At 39.9% G+C, this 21,572-nt stretch overlaps 1 protein-coding gene across 2 annotated transcripts in view; it reads left to right on the forward strand.

Moving 5' to 3' along the window:
- shoc2 (SHOC2 leucine rich repeat scaffold protein) overlaps window positions 1-15,812 on the forward strand; it is a 35,691-nt gene extending 19,879 nt beyond the window's left edge. For both annotated transcript variants that reach the window (XM_068320672.1, XM_068320673.1), the window contains 4 exons: window positions 395-517; window positions 6,945-7,082; window positions 7,464-7,581; window positions 11,322-15,812. In XM_068320672.1, the coding sequence (XP_068176773.1) occupies window positions 395-517; window positions 6,945-7,082; window positions 7,464-7,581; window positions 11,322-11,530 (588 nt within the window). In that variant the 3' untranslated portion in view covers window positions 11,531-15,812. The remainder of the gene's footprint in view (window positions 1-394; window positions 518-6,944; window positions 7,083-7,463; window positions 7,582-11,321) is intronic.
- The last annotated feature ends 5,760 nt before the right edge of the window (window positions 15,813-21,572 follow it).

Here is a 21,572-nt window from a genome sequence, read left to right on the forward strand (position 1 = left end):
ATATTAAAAAATAATATCCAATGTGGTACTGTAATTGTTTAAGTATTGGTAATCGTATATAAACAACATGGTTAAATGAAGCGTCTCAGTATTTTAAATAAGCTACACATTTTTTTAAACCTGTTGAATGTCAGGTGTGAATTCATTGTAATAAGATGAAGTAGTAGTCATGTAATAAAATATTGCTTTTATAGGTATTTCCCAACATTAAAAAACTTTAAAAAAACAAACAAACATGTTCATATGGCACGTAGTTTTAATTTCAATCTGCTTTTGATATTTTATCCTGGTTCCTTGTGAAGTACTCGGCAAAGTACACCAGTCTACCTAGACTTCTTGTGTTGACTTTTAAAACCACCTATCTTGCTAATAAGGCTGATATTTTGTTCTTCAGGACAACCAGTTAACATCCTTGCCATTGGACTTTGGTACATGGACTAGCATGGTCGAGCTCAACCTTGCCACTAATCAGCTAACGAAGATCCCAGAAGATGTCTGTGGCTTAGTCTGTTTGGAGGTAAGCAATACACAAGCATTTAAACATATCAGTGCAGTAATAATGTAATTTATTGCAAGTCATTTATTAAATTTCAATCTACAATTGTTATTTAAATGACGTAGCTCATAGCTAGTCGTAGCTCACGCCATAAGGTCTTGGAGTGGGGACCAGCGGGTGGCCAGCTTGAGACCCGCTGGAACATAAAAACGCAAGTTAACTGGTGGTGGAGAGGTGCCAGTTCACCTCCTGAGTGCTGCCAGGGTTCTTCTAAAGCAAGGCACCTGTCCCTTACAAGTTGCTCATAAGGCGCAACACGACATAGCTACCCACTGTTTTACCTCTCACTATACCTACATGTGTATAGTTCCTGTGTGTGTACGTTCTTTAGAGTGAAGGAAGAGGAGGAGGACGGAGTTATTGACGGTCAGAGGCAGACCTACCGTTAGCACTGGCCTTTTAACTCTTTTCCTTTCGGCTTTTCCCTGCAGGGGTCGCCACAGCGAATCAATTGCCTCCATCTAGCCCTCTTTGACACCAACTACCTTCATGTCCTCCCTCATTACATCCATAAACCTCCTCTTTGGTCTTCCTCTAGGCCTCCTGCCTGGCAGTTCAAATCTCAGCATCCTTCTACCAATATATTCACTATCTCTGCTCTGGATATGTCCAATCCATTTCAGTCTGGCCTCTCTGACCTTATCTCCAAAACCTCTAACATGTGCTGTCCCTCTGATGTACTCATTCCTGATCCTATCTTTCCTGGTCACTCCCAAAGAGAACCTCAGCATCGTCATCTCTGCTACCTCCAGCTCTGTCTCCTATCTTTTCCTCAGTGACACTGTCTCTAGACCAAACAACATCGCTGGTCTGACCACAGTTTTGTACACCTTTCCTTTCATTTTAGCTGAAACTCTTCTATCACACGTCACACCTGACACTCCTCCACCCGTTCCATCCTGCCTGTACGCTTCTTCAACTCTTTTCCTCACTCTCCATTGCTCTGGACTGTTGACCCTAAGTACTTAAAATCCTCCACCTTCTTGATCTGTTCTCCCTGTAACTTCACTCTTCCACTTGGGTCCCTCTCATTCACACACATGTACTCTGTCTTACTGCGGCTAACCTTCATTCCTCTCCTTTCCAGGACAAACCTCCACCTCTCTAGCTTCTCCTCCACCTGTTCCCTGCTCTCACTGCAGATCACAATGTCATCTGCAAACTTCATAGTCCATGTAGATTCCTGTCTAACCTCATCTGTCAGCCTGTCCATCACCCATAGCGAACAAGAAGGGGCTCAGAGCTGATCCCTGATGCAGCCCCACCTCCACCTTGAACTCCTCTGTCACACCTACAGCACACCTCACCACTGTCTTACAGTCCTCATTCATGTCCTGCACGACTCTCAGATACTTCTCTGCCACTCCAGACTTCCTCATACAATACCACAGTTCTTCTCTGGGCTCCCTGTCATAAGCTTTCTCCAGATCTACAAAAACACAATGCAGCTCCGTCTGGCCTTCTCTGTACTTCTCTATCAACATCCTCAAAGCAAATACTGCATCTGTAGTACTCTTCTGCTCTTAGTCTAGCTTCAACTACTCTTTCCCATAACTTCATTGTATGCCTCATTAGCTTTATTCCTCTGTAGTTGCCACAACTCTGCACATCTCCCTTGTTCTTAAAAATGGGCACCAGCACACTTCTCCATTCCTCAGGCATCTTCTCACTATCTAAGATCCTGTTTAACAACCCAGTCAGAAACTCTACTGCCACCTCTCCTAGACACTTCCAAACCTTTACAGGTATATCATCAGGACCAACCGCCTTTCCACTCTTCATCCTCTTCAGTGCCCTCTTCACTTCATCCTGACTAATCTTGGCTACATCCCGGTCCACAACAGTCACCTCTTTTAGTCTTTGTTCTTTCTCATTTGGGGCGACCGTGGCTCAGTGGTAGAGCAGGTCGTCCAATGATTTGAGATCGGCGGATCGATTCCCGCTCCCCCCGAGTCATTTGTCGTTGTGTCCTTGGGCAAGACACTTTACCCTCCTTGCCTCCAGTGAGGCACTCGCTGGTGTGCGAATGTGTTTGATTGTTCCGGTGGTGGTCGGAGGGGCCGTAGGTGCAGATTGGCAGCCACGCCTCCGTCAGTCTGCCCCAGGGCAGCTGTGGCTACGTACGTAGTTTACCACCACCAAGTATGAATGAGGTGTGAATGAATAATGGATCCAGTGTAAGTGACTTTGAGTGTCCCACTTCCTCTTAGCTAACCTCTTTCTCTGTATACACTCCTGTACCTCCTCATTCCACCACCAAGTTTCCTTATCTACTTTCCTTCCAGATGACACACCAAGTACTCTCCTACCTGTCTCCCTGATCACATTAGCTGTAGTTGTCCAGTCATCTGGAAGCACCTCCTTGCCACCCAGAGCATGTCTTAACTCCTTCCTAAAAGTCATGCAACACTTTTCCTTTTATAGCTTCCACCATTTCGTCTTCTGCTCTGCCTTTGCCCTATTCATCTTCCTCACCACCAGAGTCATCCTACACGCAACCATCCTATGCTGTTTGGCTACACTCTCACCTACCACTACTTTGCAGTCACTGATCTCCTTCAGGTTACACCATCTACACAAATGTAGTCTACCTGTGTGCTCCTACCACCACTCTTATAGGTCATCCTATGTTCCTGCCTCTTCTGGAAGAAAATATTCACTACAGCCATTTCCATCCTTTTTGCAAAGTCAACTACCATCTGTCCTTCTACGTTCCTCTCCTGGATACCAAACCTGCCATCACTTCCTCATCACCTGTGTTACCTGCACCAACATGTCCATTGAAGTCTGCACCAATGACAACTCTCTCACTTGTAGGCATGCTCTGCATCAATTCATCAAAGTCCGACCAGAATTTCTCCTTCTCCTCCAGCTCACATCCTACATGTGTAGCATACCCACCAACAACATTGAACATCACACCTTCTATTTCTAGCTTCAGACTCATCACTCTATCTGACACTCTTTTTACCTCCAGGACATTCCTAACAAACTCCTCCTTCAAGATAACTCCTACTCCATTTCTCTTTCCATCTGCACCATGATAGAACAACTTGAACCCTGCTCCGAAACTTCTAGCCTTGCTACCTGGTCTCCTGGACACACAGTATGTGTACCTTCCTCCTCTGCATCATGTCAACCAACTCTCTACCTTTTCTTGTCATAGTTCCAACATTCAACGTCCCTACTCTTAGTCCTATACTCTTGGCGCCCCAAATCTCTTTCTTCGTGCGAACGCACTTTCCTCCTCTCCTTCTTCGACCAACAGTAATCCAATTTCCACCAGCGCCCCGTAGGTCATCAGTGCCGATGGCGGTCGTTGTTGACCCGGGCCTCGACCGATCTGGTATGGAAGTCATAGGTTTGATTTGCATCTTGAATTTGGCAAAAGTTTTATGCCGTATGCCCTTCCTGACGCAACCCTCCGTATTTATCCGGGCTTGGGACCGGCACAATAAGACACTGGCTTGTGCCCTCTTGCGGCTACATTCTGGCCTTTGCTAAATGAGCCATGATAAATGATAAAATGACCAAATGCCCGACCCGCGACTGACCTGTGATAAATTCATGGGAATAGGTTTTCGTGGAGCATTTTTTCTGACAGTCGTGGCTGTAGATGGTGGACACTGCTACTCCAGTTAATACAGTAATAGTTCCACTCAGTCAAGCCAATAAGATTGCTTGCTTACCTGCGCGGTCAGCACATCTGGAAGCACCACAGCTCGCTGCCTTTTCCACTGTGAGCTTACCGTTACAGCAGAGTGGAAGAAGACATGGTGAGGACAGTGTTGCTTGCGCCAAATGAAGGAAGGTTAATGAGGAAAACCGCTGGTTAACAATGAGTGGACTGAGAAATTTATGCTTATTCTTCCGTCAAGCAGTTCCAAACCAGTGTGCCTCATATGCTCCCAACACGTGGCATTAATTGATAATAGCAAAGTGAAGCGCCATTATGAAAAAAAGCACAGAGCTTTTGAATGAAGTTATCCCCTGAAGTTTTTGCAGAGGGCAAAGTAACCAAGCTGCAAGCCCAGGTTGACACATCTACCTAACTCACTACGCGTATGTTTACAGCCCAGCAATGTGCAAACGAAGGTTCACTGAAGGTATCGTGGATTTTGGGGCAACATAAAAACAACTTTTAGTGTTTAGTGTTCGGATATTTGCTGAAGGAGTGCTAAAAAAATATCTGTGAAGAAATCCTAGTGTCTGCCTCAACAGCAACCACAAAATCAGAAATATTAACGGATAATGTACTGACACAGCTTGATGCAGCTGTTTAGAGAGCACCATGTAAATCTTTGGCCATTGATGAGTCTACATGTGTTACTGATAATGCCCAGCTTTTGGTGTGTGTCAGGTTCCTTCAGAAAGACAAGGAGATCTGTTGTGGGTATAACGCCACTTGACACAGACACAAGAGGAGAGGACATGTATGCAGCAATAAAAGATGCTGACAAAGAGGGACATAGATCTGAAGCAGGTGGTCTCTGTCACCACAGATTGTTACCTTGCCATGGTGGGAAAAGAAAGGAGGGCTTTGCCCTGGATGAGAGAAGATAACCCAGATATTATTCCTTACCACTGTCTCATCCATCAGACTACTGTGTGCCACTATATCAGAAAATTTTGAAGAACTAATGAGCACAGTGATGCTACTGAACAACTTTCTTAGAACTTCCTCATACTTTCAGCATTGCCTCCTGAGAAGATTTCTGGAAGCTGTTGAGGCAAAGGCCAATGACCTATTACTGCACAACAATGTGAGATGGTTGAGTAAAGGCAATGCAATGGAGCGCTTCTGGTCTATTCGAAAAGCCATAGGTTTCTTAAAGTAGGTCGAGTCAGAGAGCAACACAGTTTTCACTTTTTTTTGCAAGATGAGCACAAGGTGGCAATGACTACCTCGCCCATCACTCCCATGATGCTCGCAACTTCACTTCAAAAGCCCTGTTTACACCAATGTCCAGCGGCACACTGACCGACTTGACAGGCTCATCCGCAGGGCTGGTTCTGTGATCGGTCAGGATCTGGACTCTGTACAGACTGTCCTAGAGAGGAGGACCATGTCCAGGTTTAGATCGATCCTGGGTAACACCACCCACCCCTTGCACACCACCTTCTCCCAGCAGAGGAGCTCCTTCAGTGGCAGACTGCTGTCACCGAGCTCCTCCACTGAGAGATGCAGGACCTCCTTTGTGCCTCATGCCATCAGAGGGCACAACCACTCTCTCAGAAGGAGGGGGGCCGAAGCCGCAGGGTCATCAAGGTTGGCTGAGAAGGGATAGACGAGGGGGGCCTGGGACGCACTGTGGGATACTTTGTGGGGGTCCTTAGTGTCAGTTTACAGCTCGGTTCATCCACGTGTTTCTGATCATACATCGTCGACACCAAATACTTCTTTCTTCTTTCATGTCCCTATGCTTTCCTTTTATTTTAGGTTCTTCTGTTTTTCTGTTGTTATAATTATGTTAGTATGTAAATTATGTAATTTATACAACGTCTTTTGGCTGTGCCATTTTTCTCTGTCACTGTTATGTGTATTTATTGTATCTCTTGTGAGCAGATGTCACCTGAATTTCCCTTGGGATCATTAAAGTACATATCTATCTATCTGAGCTCTGCTGTTAATTCTACCGGAATGGTGGCAAGCTCCACATTCATTTGCTTCACTGGGTTTTTCCACAGTAGTGGTGATATGGGCCCGCATGGTGTCTCAGATCAACAGAAAGGTTGATGTGTGGAAAACAACCATTTTGTCTCTTTACATACACCTCAAGTCAGCCATTCTCTCATTTTCTCCTTGTCCATCCAGCCTTTTTGATTGGCCTTAGCAATGTCTCCGGCTGGAAACTGTTTTTTTGGCAGTGTCCTCCTCTTATAAATGATGGTGGTACAGTATATTTATCTATCAGAGGCGTGGCGGAGGTAAGCACACGTACGTAGCTTTACGTAATGTCATGTAATTGGTTTGTCACTGACAGTGTATGCATTGACAGTCAGGTGGAGCGTTTGCTGAAATCCGACATTTTTTCAGATTTTGGGACTCAGTGTACACATACCGGGTTAAAAGGCGCATCATCGATTTTTGAGAAAATTGAAGGTATTTAAGTGCATTTTATAGCGGGAAAATACGGTATATCCCAAAAGGCAAGTAGAGACAAGCTGGTACCACATAATGGAGACATGAACTTTGTGATTATTGATGAGTGTAACAAACACAAGTAAGTTTTGAGTATAGTTAAAAACAAATACCAACGGCACATGAGCTGCTTTCAGTTTGAAGTTTTGTTTGAAGATGGTGGTCTGGAGGGAGTTAACTTGTGTCAAGATGTATGATCGTCATTTTAAATTTGTTTCTGATTGAGGATTTCTACTGTTTCGACAGGTTTTAATATTATCCAATAATCTTCTCAAGAAGTTACCACATGGCATTGGGAATTTGAGAAAGCTACGGGAGCTTGATTTGGAGGAAAACAAGTTGGAATGTCTACCTAATGAAATTGCTTATCTTAAAGATTTACAGGTAAGTTTTACAGAAGTGTATTTTTACTCATTTTTGAGGGTCTTTTCCCAATGGCTGTTAGAGAACTATGTCTAAATTTCTGCTTATATTATGGGAAAGCAATTTATACAGTTTTTTCATCCATCTGTAGTTCTTGCACCCTCAATTGATTTGAAATTGTGTGTAAACCCAGTTTTTAAATTAAAAATATTTAAAATTGTCATGTCCATAAAACAAACTGATTTTCAGAGCCAAATACTTTCCTTACTGAAAACAAATATTTTTACTTTAAGGTAACAGGTAACGTGACATGCTGTGCACATAGTATGTTGTGAAAAGCACAATTCCATTTACTTTAAAAATTTAGAATTCTATATCAACTTTTTGTCTTTCCCTCATTAGAAGTTGGTGTTGACAAATAATCAGCTGACTACGTTACCCAGAGGGATTGGCCACCTCACCAACCTGACCCATCTTGGTTTGGGGGAGAACCTACTTCAACACCTTCCGGAGGAGATTGGTAAGTTTTTCTATGAGCCTCCAGGTAAATAGATCTTGTTAAAGAAATTAAGTTGGAAATCGTTGCTTACATATGTTGAGTAATTTCTTGACATACAAAATGATGAAACATTGGTCCAAAAGCATTGACCCATTGAAGGCCAGATATCAATATCACTGAAAATCTAGTCAAATTTTAAATCAGAGGATGATCTCACTTGTCTGAATTTTATCATGACAATATTGGCCCCCCGTGGGCCTGTATAGACTCCCAACAATATCTGGTCATGCTCCTGATAAGTTGGTTCAATGGTGTCCTAAGGGAACATCTGCCAGACTTTTGCAACAGTGACCTCCTGAGTAGTCTATGGCAATTCTTGACAGTGCTGGATGTCCCCATACATAACATCCCATAGGAGCTAAAAAAAAAAAGTTACTGTCATCAATGGCTTTGTCATGTATACACTGCACACACTAGGGCCACATGCTTGAGTGTGTGCAGTTCTGGGACAAAGTCATGTTCTACCATAACAGATGTAAGGTTCGGCGGTTGCTATGTGAATTTCATTGCGGTACCTAACGGCAGTCAGAGTACTGTTTGCTATGACATAGTTGTGTGCATCCCTCCAAGGATATGTTTCCTTTGACTGTTGTTGACTCACCACCAAAGTGGTCATGCAGGATGGCAGTATTACAGGCAGCATCATGTTCACCATGGCATCTCCAGACTCTTTCTTAGGTGTTTTATGTGCTCATTGCAAATGTTGAATTGTGAAAGGTACGCCACTGTTGGAACTGCCAATTCAGGTGTTCTCTGGAGGTTACAAATCATGCGACTGGTTTCTGATCACAACCCCCCTAGACGATGTCAGATCCTCATGCCACTCTCATGGAATCTGTTTCTGACATTTTGATAGGAGCATGCACACTACTAGTAAGGTTCTAGTCATGCTCCTTTTATTTCTTCTTATCCAAAGAAGTAAATAGTTGATGATGCTTTCTACTACCCATTCTATGCTTTGTGGAACAGCTGATCTCTTGGTATGTCCTCCATGCTCTAGAGAAGTGGTTCTTAACCTTGTTGGAGGTACCGAACCCTGCCGGTTTCATGTGCTCACTCACCGAACCCTTCTTAAGTTAAAAAAAATTTTTTTTCTTTCACATTTAAGACATAAGTATATGTTTTACTGGTTAATGAATTGTGCATTAATGTCACCTTTTTCAAAGAACAAAACCAAGACAGTGCATGAACTCACATGAAATGGCCTACCTGCAAATCAGTGTGATTTCTGCTGTTGTTATTGAGAGACCAGTTCAGATATGCGTGGCTTCACCTTGGCAAGTGCTACACTTACGTCATTTTCACAGAAAAGTCTGTTTCTTTTCTTTTCCATGCAGCTTAAGGAAGTGTTCCTTTATTTTTGCCAGTGCGAGACTAGAGTTGCTCAACTTGACATTGCAAATCATGCAGAACACTGACTCCCATCATGTTCCTTTATACAGTACAGTACATGTAAATTCAAGTTGCACATATTCGTCCAACCACTTTTTTTTGCTCAATGTAGTTACTATGAATTAAAATATTAAGAAAGCAATCAGATGACGTACCATCACGACAGGAATAAATCGACCGCTGAGAGTGCAAAATCCCATGTAGCACTGGTAGGCTAATCGATGTAGCGTGATCACCTGCTAAGGGGGGCGTGTCATCACAAATTGACACGATGTGTCAAACGTACACAGTGATTCGTGTATGTTTGGCATAGACACCCGACACATCATGTGGGGTGTTTTGTCTTGACCTCCATCTCCACCGAACCCCTGAGAATGACTCACCGAACCACTAGGGTTTGATCGAACCCAGGTTAAGAACCACTGCTCTAGAGGCTGCTTTGGTTACATATGGATATGGTTCCTCCTGGATGAACTGGGCTACCTGTGCATCCTTGTTGGGCTAGTAACAGGGACATAAGCAAAGTGAATCAATCATGAAGCATAAGGAGAAAGCAAATTTATTTGATATTCACATGCAAAATCATTCCTTTTTGGATGCTGTCTTGATTTTGCCTCTGAATATACGTGTCACTTTAACTTGTGCCAAATGAGTTGAAATTTTGGATTCCTAAATGAACAGAAGTATAACCTTGAAGTGTAATTGACTGGTATTGTACTGCAATAATGAAGTGTTCCCTTAGACTGGAGAAAAGTGGTAGTACAGTAGCATGCTAAAAATTAGTGCTGTAAAATGATGCTTAAATCCTGGAAGAAATGTCCTTCATGGATGGAGGAGAACGTTAAGTGGTCCAGTGATGTTCCACTGTGAATGAATTGGATTTGTAAAACCTGATTACCTGAAAACAGTATCTTGAATTTTTGGAGCATAATTCTGTCAAAAGTCACCATTTCTTAAAGTGTCTCAATATAATATATTTCTATTTTCAGTCATTCAGTCATTTAAAAATGAACTTGTAGTAAATAATTTCTCATGTACATTTTTCAACCCTTTGTCATTTAATCAGCCTGTCCTCACTGAAGCATGTACGGGTAATCTGTCCCAAAAAACACAAAATGATAAAAAAAATAATACCTGACTTCTGCAGCTCCATCTAGTGCTCCTAGTTCTATTTCACCATTTCAAAATCGAAATGACAAAACCCCTCCTCCCAGCTTTGACTGGTGGTTTAGATGAAGACATAGTGTATTCTTGCAAATTGCATAAGGGAACTTTTTTTTTTTTAATGGGGAAAAAAAGATTTTAAAAAATTAGCTGTCTAATGTACATCTGTGCTTAGTGATTTATAAAAAAAAGTTTCTTATATTCATTTAAAATATCCATATAAATTCTTAATAGCAGGAAGAACAACAAGCACTATTTACATATAATTTGAATGTAATAAACTGCTAATCGCATAGTCTCATCATTAATTTAATATCTATTTTGAGATAAGTATGCCACCACGTGATGTCAATCATTGTCAGGGTTCTGGGATGTACAATATATGTATTGGAATGTAGGATACATGATATTTTGGTCATGTTTGCCAGACATTGTTAAAGTTTGGTAATTTAACATTGTTTTGTTGATCAAAGCTAAACTTTACCATTGGGATTTAAGTTGCTAACAGACTTCTGTGTCCCACCACTGGGGCTTCCATTGAGGGATTCTTATCCAACATGGCATTGCTGTTCCCTTTGAGGTTAAGAGTTACACTTGATATTCAATTTGAAAAAATGTAAAGGTGGGTACATTGCCACTGGAGCAGATTTGAACTATCTGTGACGAGGGGGGAGTTTAGGTTTTCATTGAGAAACACATATTAGCACATCGTTAGTCTGCCTGAGTAACTGTCACATAAATCACAATTATTTATTTTTTGATGAGGTGTCATTTTATTTAGAGATGTTTAAGGAAGACAATTACAATGGATTGATTTAAACAGCCCTGGATAACCATGACATAGATAACTGAGGACCTATACAGACACCGTTACAGTGTCTTTATCCTTTTTCTTTAACAATTTCCTCTGAATTTATGGATTGGTCATCCACACCGAAGTATATGTTGTTGCAGTTTACATGTACAGTGTGGTTAACCACATTGTAAATTCTGCTGTGGAGCATTGAATCATTACTATTTCCTCTCAGCTGTTTACACTCACTGAATTGTTGCACAATGCAGTTTAACACTGGAGCGACTTTATTACCAGAACAGCCACAGGACCTGCCCCAATTACAGTAACCAAAACTGTCATCTGTCCTCAGGTACATTGGAGAACTTGGAGGAGTTGTATCTCAATGACAACCCCAATCTACACAGCCTCCCATTCGAACTGGCCCTCTGCAGCAAGCTGTCCATCATGAGCATCGAAAACTGTCCCCTCAGCCACCTCCCACCACAGATTGTTGCAGGGGGGCCTTCCTTCATCATCCAGTTCCTGAAGATGCAGGGACCATATCGTGCCATGGTCTGAGCCAAGAGCAGCTTAATCCCTGTCCTACTTCAAACCCTCAACTTGCTCTGTACCCTCTTGCCTACCTGCCCCCATGATGTGTATCATACACTGTAAAGAAAACAATTCACAATCAGTGTTGGGGGCAAATATAAGGAGGATGAAGAAGGAAATATTTCTCTCAGCACCCTTGGGTAGAAACAAGACAAATCTGTGGAGACTTGACTTCTGTGTAACTGTGGAGTTTATTGTGGTCCCGCCACCCCTGCTCATCTGTCATTCCAATTCATGCAAGAGGAAAATAGTTTCATGTCTTTGCCAAACTGAAAATGTATAACTGCGTGTGTGCGTGTGTGTGTGCGTGTGTGTGTGTGCGTGCATGTATAGCGGGAGAGAGCGTGCGCAAACTGGCATATACTATATTAACCATGGCCTCATTGCCAATGTATTAACAGTAATTACAAGCATCTTTGTGAGCAAGGATACAACTGTATGCAAAAACCAACAAAAAGATCTTTAGAACTTCTTATCCACTGCTGCTGCCATACTTTGTCATCTTGCAAGTTTTTCAGTTGATATGCCCCTTTTTTTTAAACGTCACCTTCATCCAAGGTAACTTACATTGATGGTCTAATGATGGCATGTTTATAACTTCTTTTGTTGTTATCTTTTTAAAATCTTTATTTTTTAAACTGTGCCTATGTTTAGATTGATCCGGTGGTTCCTGTCTAAACACAATTGTCCATGGAAATACAAAGACATAAATTATTGTTTTTACTTTAGTCTCCATTTTTTTCGAATGTTCATTTTGCTGTTGCATCAATCTATCAAAGTGATATCAGTTGTAAATTAGGTTGATTGGAGGTCTTTTTAATAAGCAGCGGTAGTTAAAATTAAGCTAGTAGTGTACACTTATGAGAAATGCCAATCATACATGCTTGATAAAAAAAGCAAGTTGGACTTCAAAAACAGGTGGTGCTGTGACCCCCCCACCCCCCCGTCTGTAATGCTTTTGTGTGACAAACAGGTATTGAAAAAGACAAACATACATAAATGATGGGATAAATGATAGATGTTTTTAATATATGTATAAAATTCATCATTGTCGCCTTGAGTGCAATTTTTGTTATGTTTACTTGTTTGATATTATCTTCAGTGTTGGGTTGCATAGCTGTCATTTAATTCACCATTGACCAACATATCAAGTGTTCTAAAAAAGATGGTTATCTGGCTCTCTGGAGTATGAGTGTATGAGCTTCAAGGTTTGATAATAAAACATTGACAGGTGTTTCTTTTTTTTCTGTAGTTTTTTTTAACAGGGTCTCCTATGAATCTTAGTTATGTGTATAATTTAATCATGTGTTTCCATCGTCCTGTCCCACACTGTTTAGCAATGCTGCTGCTCTTTTGCACTTTTTTTAAACACATTGGTATCCTCTGTTAATAACAACACACCGTCTGCTCTCATTGGTTAATTTGTATGGGGGCGTTATGTTTCTTAAAGTATTTTGTTTGTTATTCGAATAGGTTATCATGTAAATTTGTATCAATTAAATATAATTGTTCAGCTTGCGGGCTCAGAATATGCTAGTAACTCTTTGAGGAAGGATTTTCCTGTCGATCTTCGAAGAAACTGCTTTTTTGAACTGTAAAAAGGGTCTGTGTGGCTTTGAGACGTTTGAAGATTCCCATATCCTGCTTCCTCTATTGCAAGTGAAAATGCTTATTGTAATTCAGATCAGGATCATTTCTCCTAAATCACTTTACATGTGAGTGTATGCTTTTTCTAAATTATGAAACATGTATTCAGTTAGTATTATTTCAAGTGACTGTATATTAAAAATCCCGACAAAAGGTAATTGAACCAAACTTTTTTTTTTTCTTTTTTAAAATGTGTTGCATCCCAACTATATATTTAATCCTGTTTAGTATTGATATGTGTGAGTCAACATTTTGCAGCAGCATGCTGTGTTTTAGTTGGCTGTGGTTTAGGCCTCCTACAAAACGAGGCCTCAGTGATGAGAGCACTACAGTACACCCTGTTGTGGGGATTGGTTGGGGAAACGTGGTACTGCTGCTTCTAGTGTACCAGCAGAACCTGTTGCTGCTTTTTGTGGACCGAAACATATGCTGTACAAGACGGGTTTGGGTGAGTGTGGACAGGCGGCAGGAAACAATCTACTCCCAACAATGACAGACTTCACTCGAAAACCTGACGAGGGACAAATCCACTGACCTTTTTGATTTGATGTCAGGCCAAGTGGTTTTCTCATAGATTAAATTGTGTGGACACAGTGGTTACACCACACAAGGTGCACATTTGAGCTTAATGCGGTTACAGTACAGAACTGTCAAAAGACAAAAAACATTGTAAAAAGGGCTTTCTGTGTTCATGCTCAACAACACACCAGAGGCATTGCATTCCTGGGTTTTATATAAAAGCTTTGGAAGTTTGTTTTTTGTGTATTTCTTTTAGTTAATTGTGTAAAAATTGCCTTCAACAAGTACTCAAACGTGAGATGTGCATTAGGTATGCAGCAAGAGTGCTGTGACCCATTTCTATATTAAGTCTGTCTTAGTTTTTTCCATGTGCCATTTTGAAGGGTTGAGAATGCCTGTGACCAAAGGCACAGGTCTCATGATGGGATGTGCAGCAGAAACTGAACTGGGCAAATAGACAAGACTAGAGAGCATTTACTAGATCGTGGAATGTAGTTTTCAAGTGCTGTGGAGATCCCAGGCTGGCCCACTGAGTTGAAAGGCCTCACTGGGTGAATCAAAGCGATAATGTATTGCATACTGGTGCATCAAAAATGATTGGAGAATAATTGGTGTTTATTTTTCTATTGTGTGTGATTTTAGGGTCAGAAAGATCATTGCATAATCAGTCATTTTGCTCCTTTTACAATTTTTTTTTTTGAAAAATGCAACTAATCTTTTTTCCTGCCTGATTGCTTTGTATAGGAAACAAGCATGTTGACGACATGATTTGTCTCATACTCTGACATTTTAAGGACTTTGGTTTAGTGGCTATTGGTGTATCTGCAAATGCTCCCTTTTTGTATATTGCAAATGATATCGACACATTGTGTGGCAATGCTTATCATGCTTAATCTACATTGACAAGCAGCCTTAAGGTCTTTTTTTTTGTGTTTGTCTATTCATTGTGTCTATGGCCACTGACTTCTTCATGATAAGGAACTGGTCATTACAGTGTAAATTTGAGTCCCTCTCAGTCTTATTTTTCTTTTTACTCTGTACAGTAATGTAAAATTATGGTTTACTTGGTATGACAAAATTTGAAATAGAGGAGTTTTGAACAAAGCAAGAGTTCAATGGAAAATAGTGCCATTATGCTACCAAGTGAATGTCTCAGGCATTAAAGCAGAATTCCACCAAAAACTTGCATTTTATTCTGCATAGTCAAAGCTCTCCCAATGCAAATGTCAGATTTTTCCCCCTCACATTATATCACATTTGAATTATGACATTGCAAGAGCAGTGGAAATTATGTCATCAACTTTTGGCAATCAAATCAATACTATTCTGCCACATTTGTACATTCAAATTGCCTTTTGGATCAGAAATACTCTTTATTTCAAAGATAAAACATATTGACATGCAATATAGTTCCAGCTGATGATCTTGGATCACATGTTTTTCCAAACCATTTTAGTAGAATGGTCATTTAATACAAAGTTACCTGCTCATCCCTATACCTGCAACACTCACATCCAATATCTCCATACCTTAATTTGACTGCCTTATGTGCGCCAAGCAAAACCTTTATGACAGATTGACTCGATGGATAAATGCAGAAAGTCATGGTTCTTCTATAATGTCATGAAGGAATCTGGATCCACAGATTGAACAGATGTTAAAAGCTGAGTTTTAGTCAGTTTTGTCTTAATTCGAAATGTGGATGTAGACTTGAGTTTTTATTGCAGATCATAGATCAAATTCTAGTCTAAGGTTTTACTAGTGTAGAGACAGACGTGTTAGCAGCAGGAACTTGAATTTGGATCAGCAATTTGTTAAGGATTTCTTTTACTAAGCATCCTCCTGCTGTTTCATGAAATATGTTCAGTAAACATTATTTGGCAAATGAAAAAAGAGGAAAAAAATTGATTTTTGTGTGTAGTTGTGAATAACAAAATGCCACCTCCTTGTACGACAATTATCGTGAATCCAACTAGCCGAAGAGTGCTACTTAGAAATGAGCAAAATTGACCATGTTTGGTGATGTTCTGTATGTACATACATCTTTTTAACTGTAATAAACTGATAAATATTTCCAAATTTATGATTTGTTGCATGAATATATTCAAGTTTCATTAATATCACAAACAGGGTATGAGTTAATAAGAAAACTTGATTGATATGACATTTGAATCTAAATTGTAAAGTGCTGTACCTTCCATTTTACATTTAATAAAAGCCCCTTTTCTACATGTCTCAGGTACACAACAAATGTGTCAGATATGTTTACGTAAATAATTTCAAGTGACTGCACATAATATGCCGCACTTGCTGACATAAAAGTAATAGTACATATACAAAACTACATTTTATCATAAGGAACCATTTAATATGCTTTACGAGGGTAGTCCACATTCTATGAAAACAAAGGTACTGTTACATCTGGTATAAACCAAAAAACATTCCTCAAGAATGCAGTCAGCTATGAATGACATTTTCCAGACATTATTATATGTACATATTTACTCTTTTTTTTTTTTTTTTTGTGGACATAACATAACTTCACCACCCTCATCTCATTTGCGACATCAACAACATCCGAATAAACAGCTGATGGGTAGAAGCCATCTGGCTTGTGTAGTTCCAGTCCCCCTGAATTCAATTTAAACACTTGTCTCATCACAATACTGTATATTTTTCGAACGATTCACATTGTTGACATTGTAGTGTCAACCGTCCGTTCCCTTTTCAGTGTAGTCATAAGATCTTACATCCAATTTTCTGCAACTCCAGATATTGGCCTTTGTCCCAGATATAACCTAGAGCATAACCGTGTTTACATTATTTCTCACATATAAATTCATTTTCCTGCCTTTTCATGGTCTTTTTAATATATCTTGCTCCCCTAATTGATTTAGAATTGAATAATTTTCATATATTTCACCCACGAAATATAAAATGTGAAAATAAGACCCTATAATGTTTTCTATAGTAATACTTACTCCTGATTGACTTTGCTCTACCGCCACCTGCTGGTAAGTTTCCGTATGGAGTCGTCCTCCTGAAAAAGAACCTCTGGCAGAAGACGACAGGTGTCACTGTGGGCTTGAACTAAATGTGCTCAAGTGTTGCTTGAGCGTCTGGAGAGACAGGACTGTCAGGCTCTGTGAGCTGCTTGTTAGAGGAGTCACAGGCGGACTACTGTACTACTTACTTATTTTTGGGTACACTAGAATCGAACAAGCAGATATTAGGGATACCTCCACATTTGTATTTATTACTGGTTTGCTTGCATTTGAAGAGAAGAGGCAGAACATTTATGAATGCAATAAAAAAGTGTCATAAAATGTGAATCCAACATGGAAGCAGCTATTTTGGAGTACTAAGCATTGTTGATTTGCGTTGAACTCTTACCTTAATACAATGTGCTTCATACATGTCAATGCTCGGCCATTCAGGCGCTGTTAAACTAATCCAGCCGTTTCATTGTCATCGATTCGTTCAGCCCGTCTGTGGTTTCTACTGTTGAAGTCGTCTAGAGCTCATTTGCACCTTAATGGGCCAAATCCAGGTTACACAGCACTACTAAAATAAACTTAGTGTTACAATTTGCAATGCCAACTATGGAGAAATTAAGCACTTTCTTCTAAAAATTCTTATATGACGATAGTAATAATAGCAACAATAATAATATATCCATCATACATATTGTATACTATTATTATTAGTAGTAGTAGTATACATCCTCTGAATGATGGAGCATTGGCATGTATGAAGAATATTGTATTGAGGTGGGAGTTGAAACCAAATCAAATATGCTAATGTCCCCAAAATAGGTGCTTCCATACAAAATGTATATTATGACACTTTTTTTTTTTAAATTTTAATCAAAAATTTTAACTTTTCTATTTTCTGATGTTGCAATGGTGTTGCAAAGGTTTAGTCTGTAGAATCTTCCTGTCCTGTGTGGAAGAAGGATGTGTAAATGTGAGACCAAATGACACACAGGGGCATTTTGTTTGTCATTGTTGTCATTTAGGTCAACATTGGATCATTCAGAAGTCATCAGGGAACTTCTGGAGTCGGTTAGCTGAGCTGAGAGAACAAGGGACCAATATTTTTGCACATCGTGCTTTTCAGTTTTTTATTTCTAAACACAATATAAAATGTTGAATAAATTTGGTTCCACTTCACGATTGTGTCTCACTTGTTGTTGATTCTTGAAAAATATTTTCAGCTTGTTATCTGTAAGTTTGAAGCCTGAAATGTGGCAAAATGTCCAAAAAAAATCTTGGGGGGGCTGAATACTTTTGCAAGCCACTGTAGATCAGTCGCGCCCAGAGTTTGCCCCACCTCACGCCCTATGACAGCTAGGATAGGCTCCAGCTCCCCATGACCCGCGCAAACGAATGAGGTGGACAGACAATGAATTAATGAATAAATAATTAAATAATAACATAAATATAAATACAATATTAACGTTTACTATAATTCAAAACCTAGTTCGTCCAGAGCCAAGTGAGTTACTTCAAAACGTAGTTAGTGCATCCTGCTTCAAAGCGGTGATGTATTGTAATTGTTTGTTAGTCCACCAAATATCTTCTAACCGTTGCGGATAGAAAAATGAGACAAAATGCAAATTATTTGGGCGGCAAAAGGGATGAACATGAGATGATGACCTTGACCTTGAGAAAACTAAGTCAAGGTCAAATTTCAACTTTTGTACACTCAGGAACCAGATAAGATTGAAAGACGAGGGAGAAGGCCAGTGTGAGTAAGACCAAAGTAGGTCAGAGCGCTAGCTTTGATCTTTGACTTATGCAAGTAGGTCAGGGTAAAATTTTGAATTCAGGGGTGTCGCAGGATGTTGCAGTCTTTGACTGCGTTGGTTCTAGTTTAGATTAAAATGATATGAAATAACAGGCCGGCTGTGACTGAGGTTTATTTTTTATTTTATTTCATTTCATTTCTTACACGAAGCCTATAGTCTATATTGCTCACACTCTCTTTCAACCTGACCTGAATTGTCGGCAGCCTTGATTTTCGCGAACGTCCCCACGTACCTGAATACATTATGTGCTTGTTACTTGCTCAGAAGTTTGCAGAGATGTTTTCCTTATAATTGGTACCAAATTCCATAGGGTTTTTTTTTTTTCAGAACATATCTTTGAAATTATTTTTTAATTCAAATCAAGCTATATTAATCATATAATTAGGGTCGGCAGTGGCTCAGTGGTAGAGCGGCCGCCTCATGAATCAGAGATCTGCGGTTTGATTCCCTCTCCCTCCAAGCCATCCTTGCAGTGTGAGCTGACAGTGGGAGGTGTCAGCTCACCTCCCCCTCACTGCCGAGGCGCCCTTGAGCAAGGCACCGTCCCGCTTACAAGCTGCTCATTTGGGGAACACACCCTGAAGTCGCGACCCGTCACTCTGCCTCCCCATGTACTGTTTGTGTACTAACTGCATGCCTACAGGCCTCTAGTGTGTTGTGTCTGTTCAGGAGCCTGTACACAACACTGTATTTTATGCATGGTCTGACACATTCAAGCATGTAAAAGACTGTAAAGATAATTTTAAGAAATTTTAAGAAAATTTAAGACACCTAATGAATATGTCACATTGAATTGTGTCCTAAATTACACTTAACTTTACTACTATTCCGTCTAATGAATATTCTCTTTCAATCAGCACTTCTCGAATGGTTGAATTGTATGTGGTAAAACAATAGTTCTGGAGTCATTATGTTCCACGAAGGGGATGTATTGTAATTGTCAGTGTTTGTCAGTCCGTCTGTGTGTCTGCCATCCGTCCGTCCGTTAGTCCACCAAGTATATTCTCAACCGTTGCAGATACAAAGATGAAACAAAAAGCACATTAATGGGATCGACCTATCCTTTGATTTACCCTGATCTATGAAAGCAGGTCAGGGTAAGATTTTGAACTCAGGGATGTCGCAGGATGTTGCAGTGTTGCCGTGGTGTATTGTAATTGTCAGTGTTTGTGTGTGCGTCCGTCTGTCCGTTAGTGCGCCAAATATCTTTGCAACCGTTGCAGATAGAAAGATGAAAAAAAAAAGCACATTTGATCAATGGCAGTAGGTCAGAGCACTAGCTTTGATCTTTGACCTATGCAAGTAGGTCAGGGTAAAATTTTGACTTCAGGGGTGTCGCGAACTGCTGTTGCAGTATGTGACTGCCTTGTTTTCCTTAGTTGTTGATTTGATGAGAGAACACTGTAACCTTTATAATGGTATGTAGACAAATCCAGCGGTGAGGAAAAACACAACAAATGTTTATGTTTTGTGTCATCACAGTGTTGCATGTCTGTCATTATTTTTATTTTTTATTTTTTTTATTTTATATACTGATTTTGATCCCCGAATGGAAATTACTGACTATATCTGAGTTAAGTGGGAAGAAAATAAACAACACATTTGATTTTCAGGACATATTAAGTACAGCTATTTTTAAATAGCGTTGTGTAGATGAATGGCTGGTGAGGATTGTAGCAATATAGCCAGGTTATGCATCTTTTGCTCTCTGTAGATACATCATGCATTGGTCTAAAAACTTTTTAAAATTATTAAATATATTTGGATTTTATATTTAAGGCTACGTGTTGACAAGACACAGTGGAAGGCTCCAATACTTCTCAGAAAAACTAAGGGATTTTCATCCTATAATGAGGATGAAATGCGACTCCTGCCTTTGTCACTGCAGTCTTGTCATATGTGCAAATGCCAAAGAACGTTGTGTGATGTTTCCTATGGGTAAATGTTCAGCAGAAACAGGTCATTAAATCATCCTGAGGTCAGTTCCCAACAAACTTAACGCCTCGGTTAATATCCACGTAGTGTGGCTCTGGGTGCTGCTTAGCAACAAAATCTAGTAGGTGCACTACAAAAAATGTCTTTCCCGTCTGGTCTTGCAATTTATGATTTTAATATCTTTTTTTTTTCCAAATCTGTCAATTGATCTTACTGTTCAGTTCAGTGTCAGAACATTTTCTAGTATTAAAGTATAAACTGAAGGTTCTATGCAAAAATGTAAAGGAATTTGTGCATAATAATTGCTTTTTATTGTAAATGTGTCAGGAAATTTTAATGTAACATTAAAAAATAGATCTTCCCAGACTTTCTCAGTTGCTTTTAACAGGATGTGACTGATTTTGATGTTGTGCTTGTGGCTGACATTTTGTTTTTATTTTTTTCAGTCCTGTGGGTCATTTAATTCCTGTGGGATTTCTGCAGGATATAGGAGTCAGTTTTTCAATTTATCATGTGAGTGGAGACAGACAAAAAGACAAAAATAGGGTTGGGGGTGTATAGGACATGAATCATGATGATAATAATTTGTTAATTATGTTACATTAACCTGTCACTGAATTAGAACAATTTGTGCATTATTCATTAACATTATTTGCTGCTTTGCAAACAATTCAACTGCATTTGTTTAAATCTATTTGTATTTGTGCCCCCAGAATACATTTGACATTCATGAATATGAACAGTTTCAACAGAAGCCATAGAAAGGCAGGAGTTATCATACCAGTAAAATACTTGTTTACCACAGGGGGACACTTAATATAACAAATAAATGAATTCATAATGTGTTGGTTGAATGTGCAAACCCTTCATAGGTATGTGTGATGACATTTTCTTGGGTTTCATTTCTACCGGTATTCTCCTTCCTGTTTTCTCCTATAATTTACTGCGTTGGCCACTCGTTGACTCCTGGTGTCACATGTGTGTCACTGTTGACAATCAGAATTCGCAAAGAAAGCCGCTTCACGATGACACTTTTTGCAGCGTGCGGACTATAAAGAGAGGGAGTGGCGCGCTGGAAACACGGAGGAGAGACACTCC

The sequence above is a fragment of the Antennarius striatus genome, chromosome 8 (genome assembly GCF_040054535.1).
Source record: "Antennarius striatus isolate MH-2024 chromosome 8, ASM4005453v1, whole genome shotgun sequence".
Classification (NCBI taxonomy): Eukaryota; Metazoa; Chordata; class Actinopteri; order Lophiiformes; family Antennariidae; genus Antennarius; species Antennarius striatus.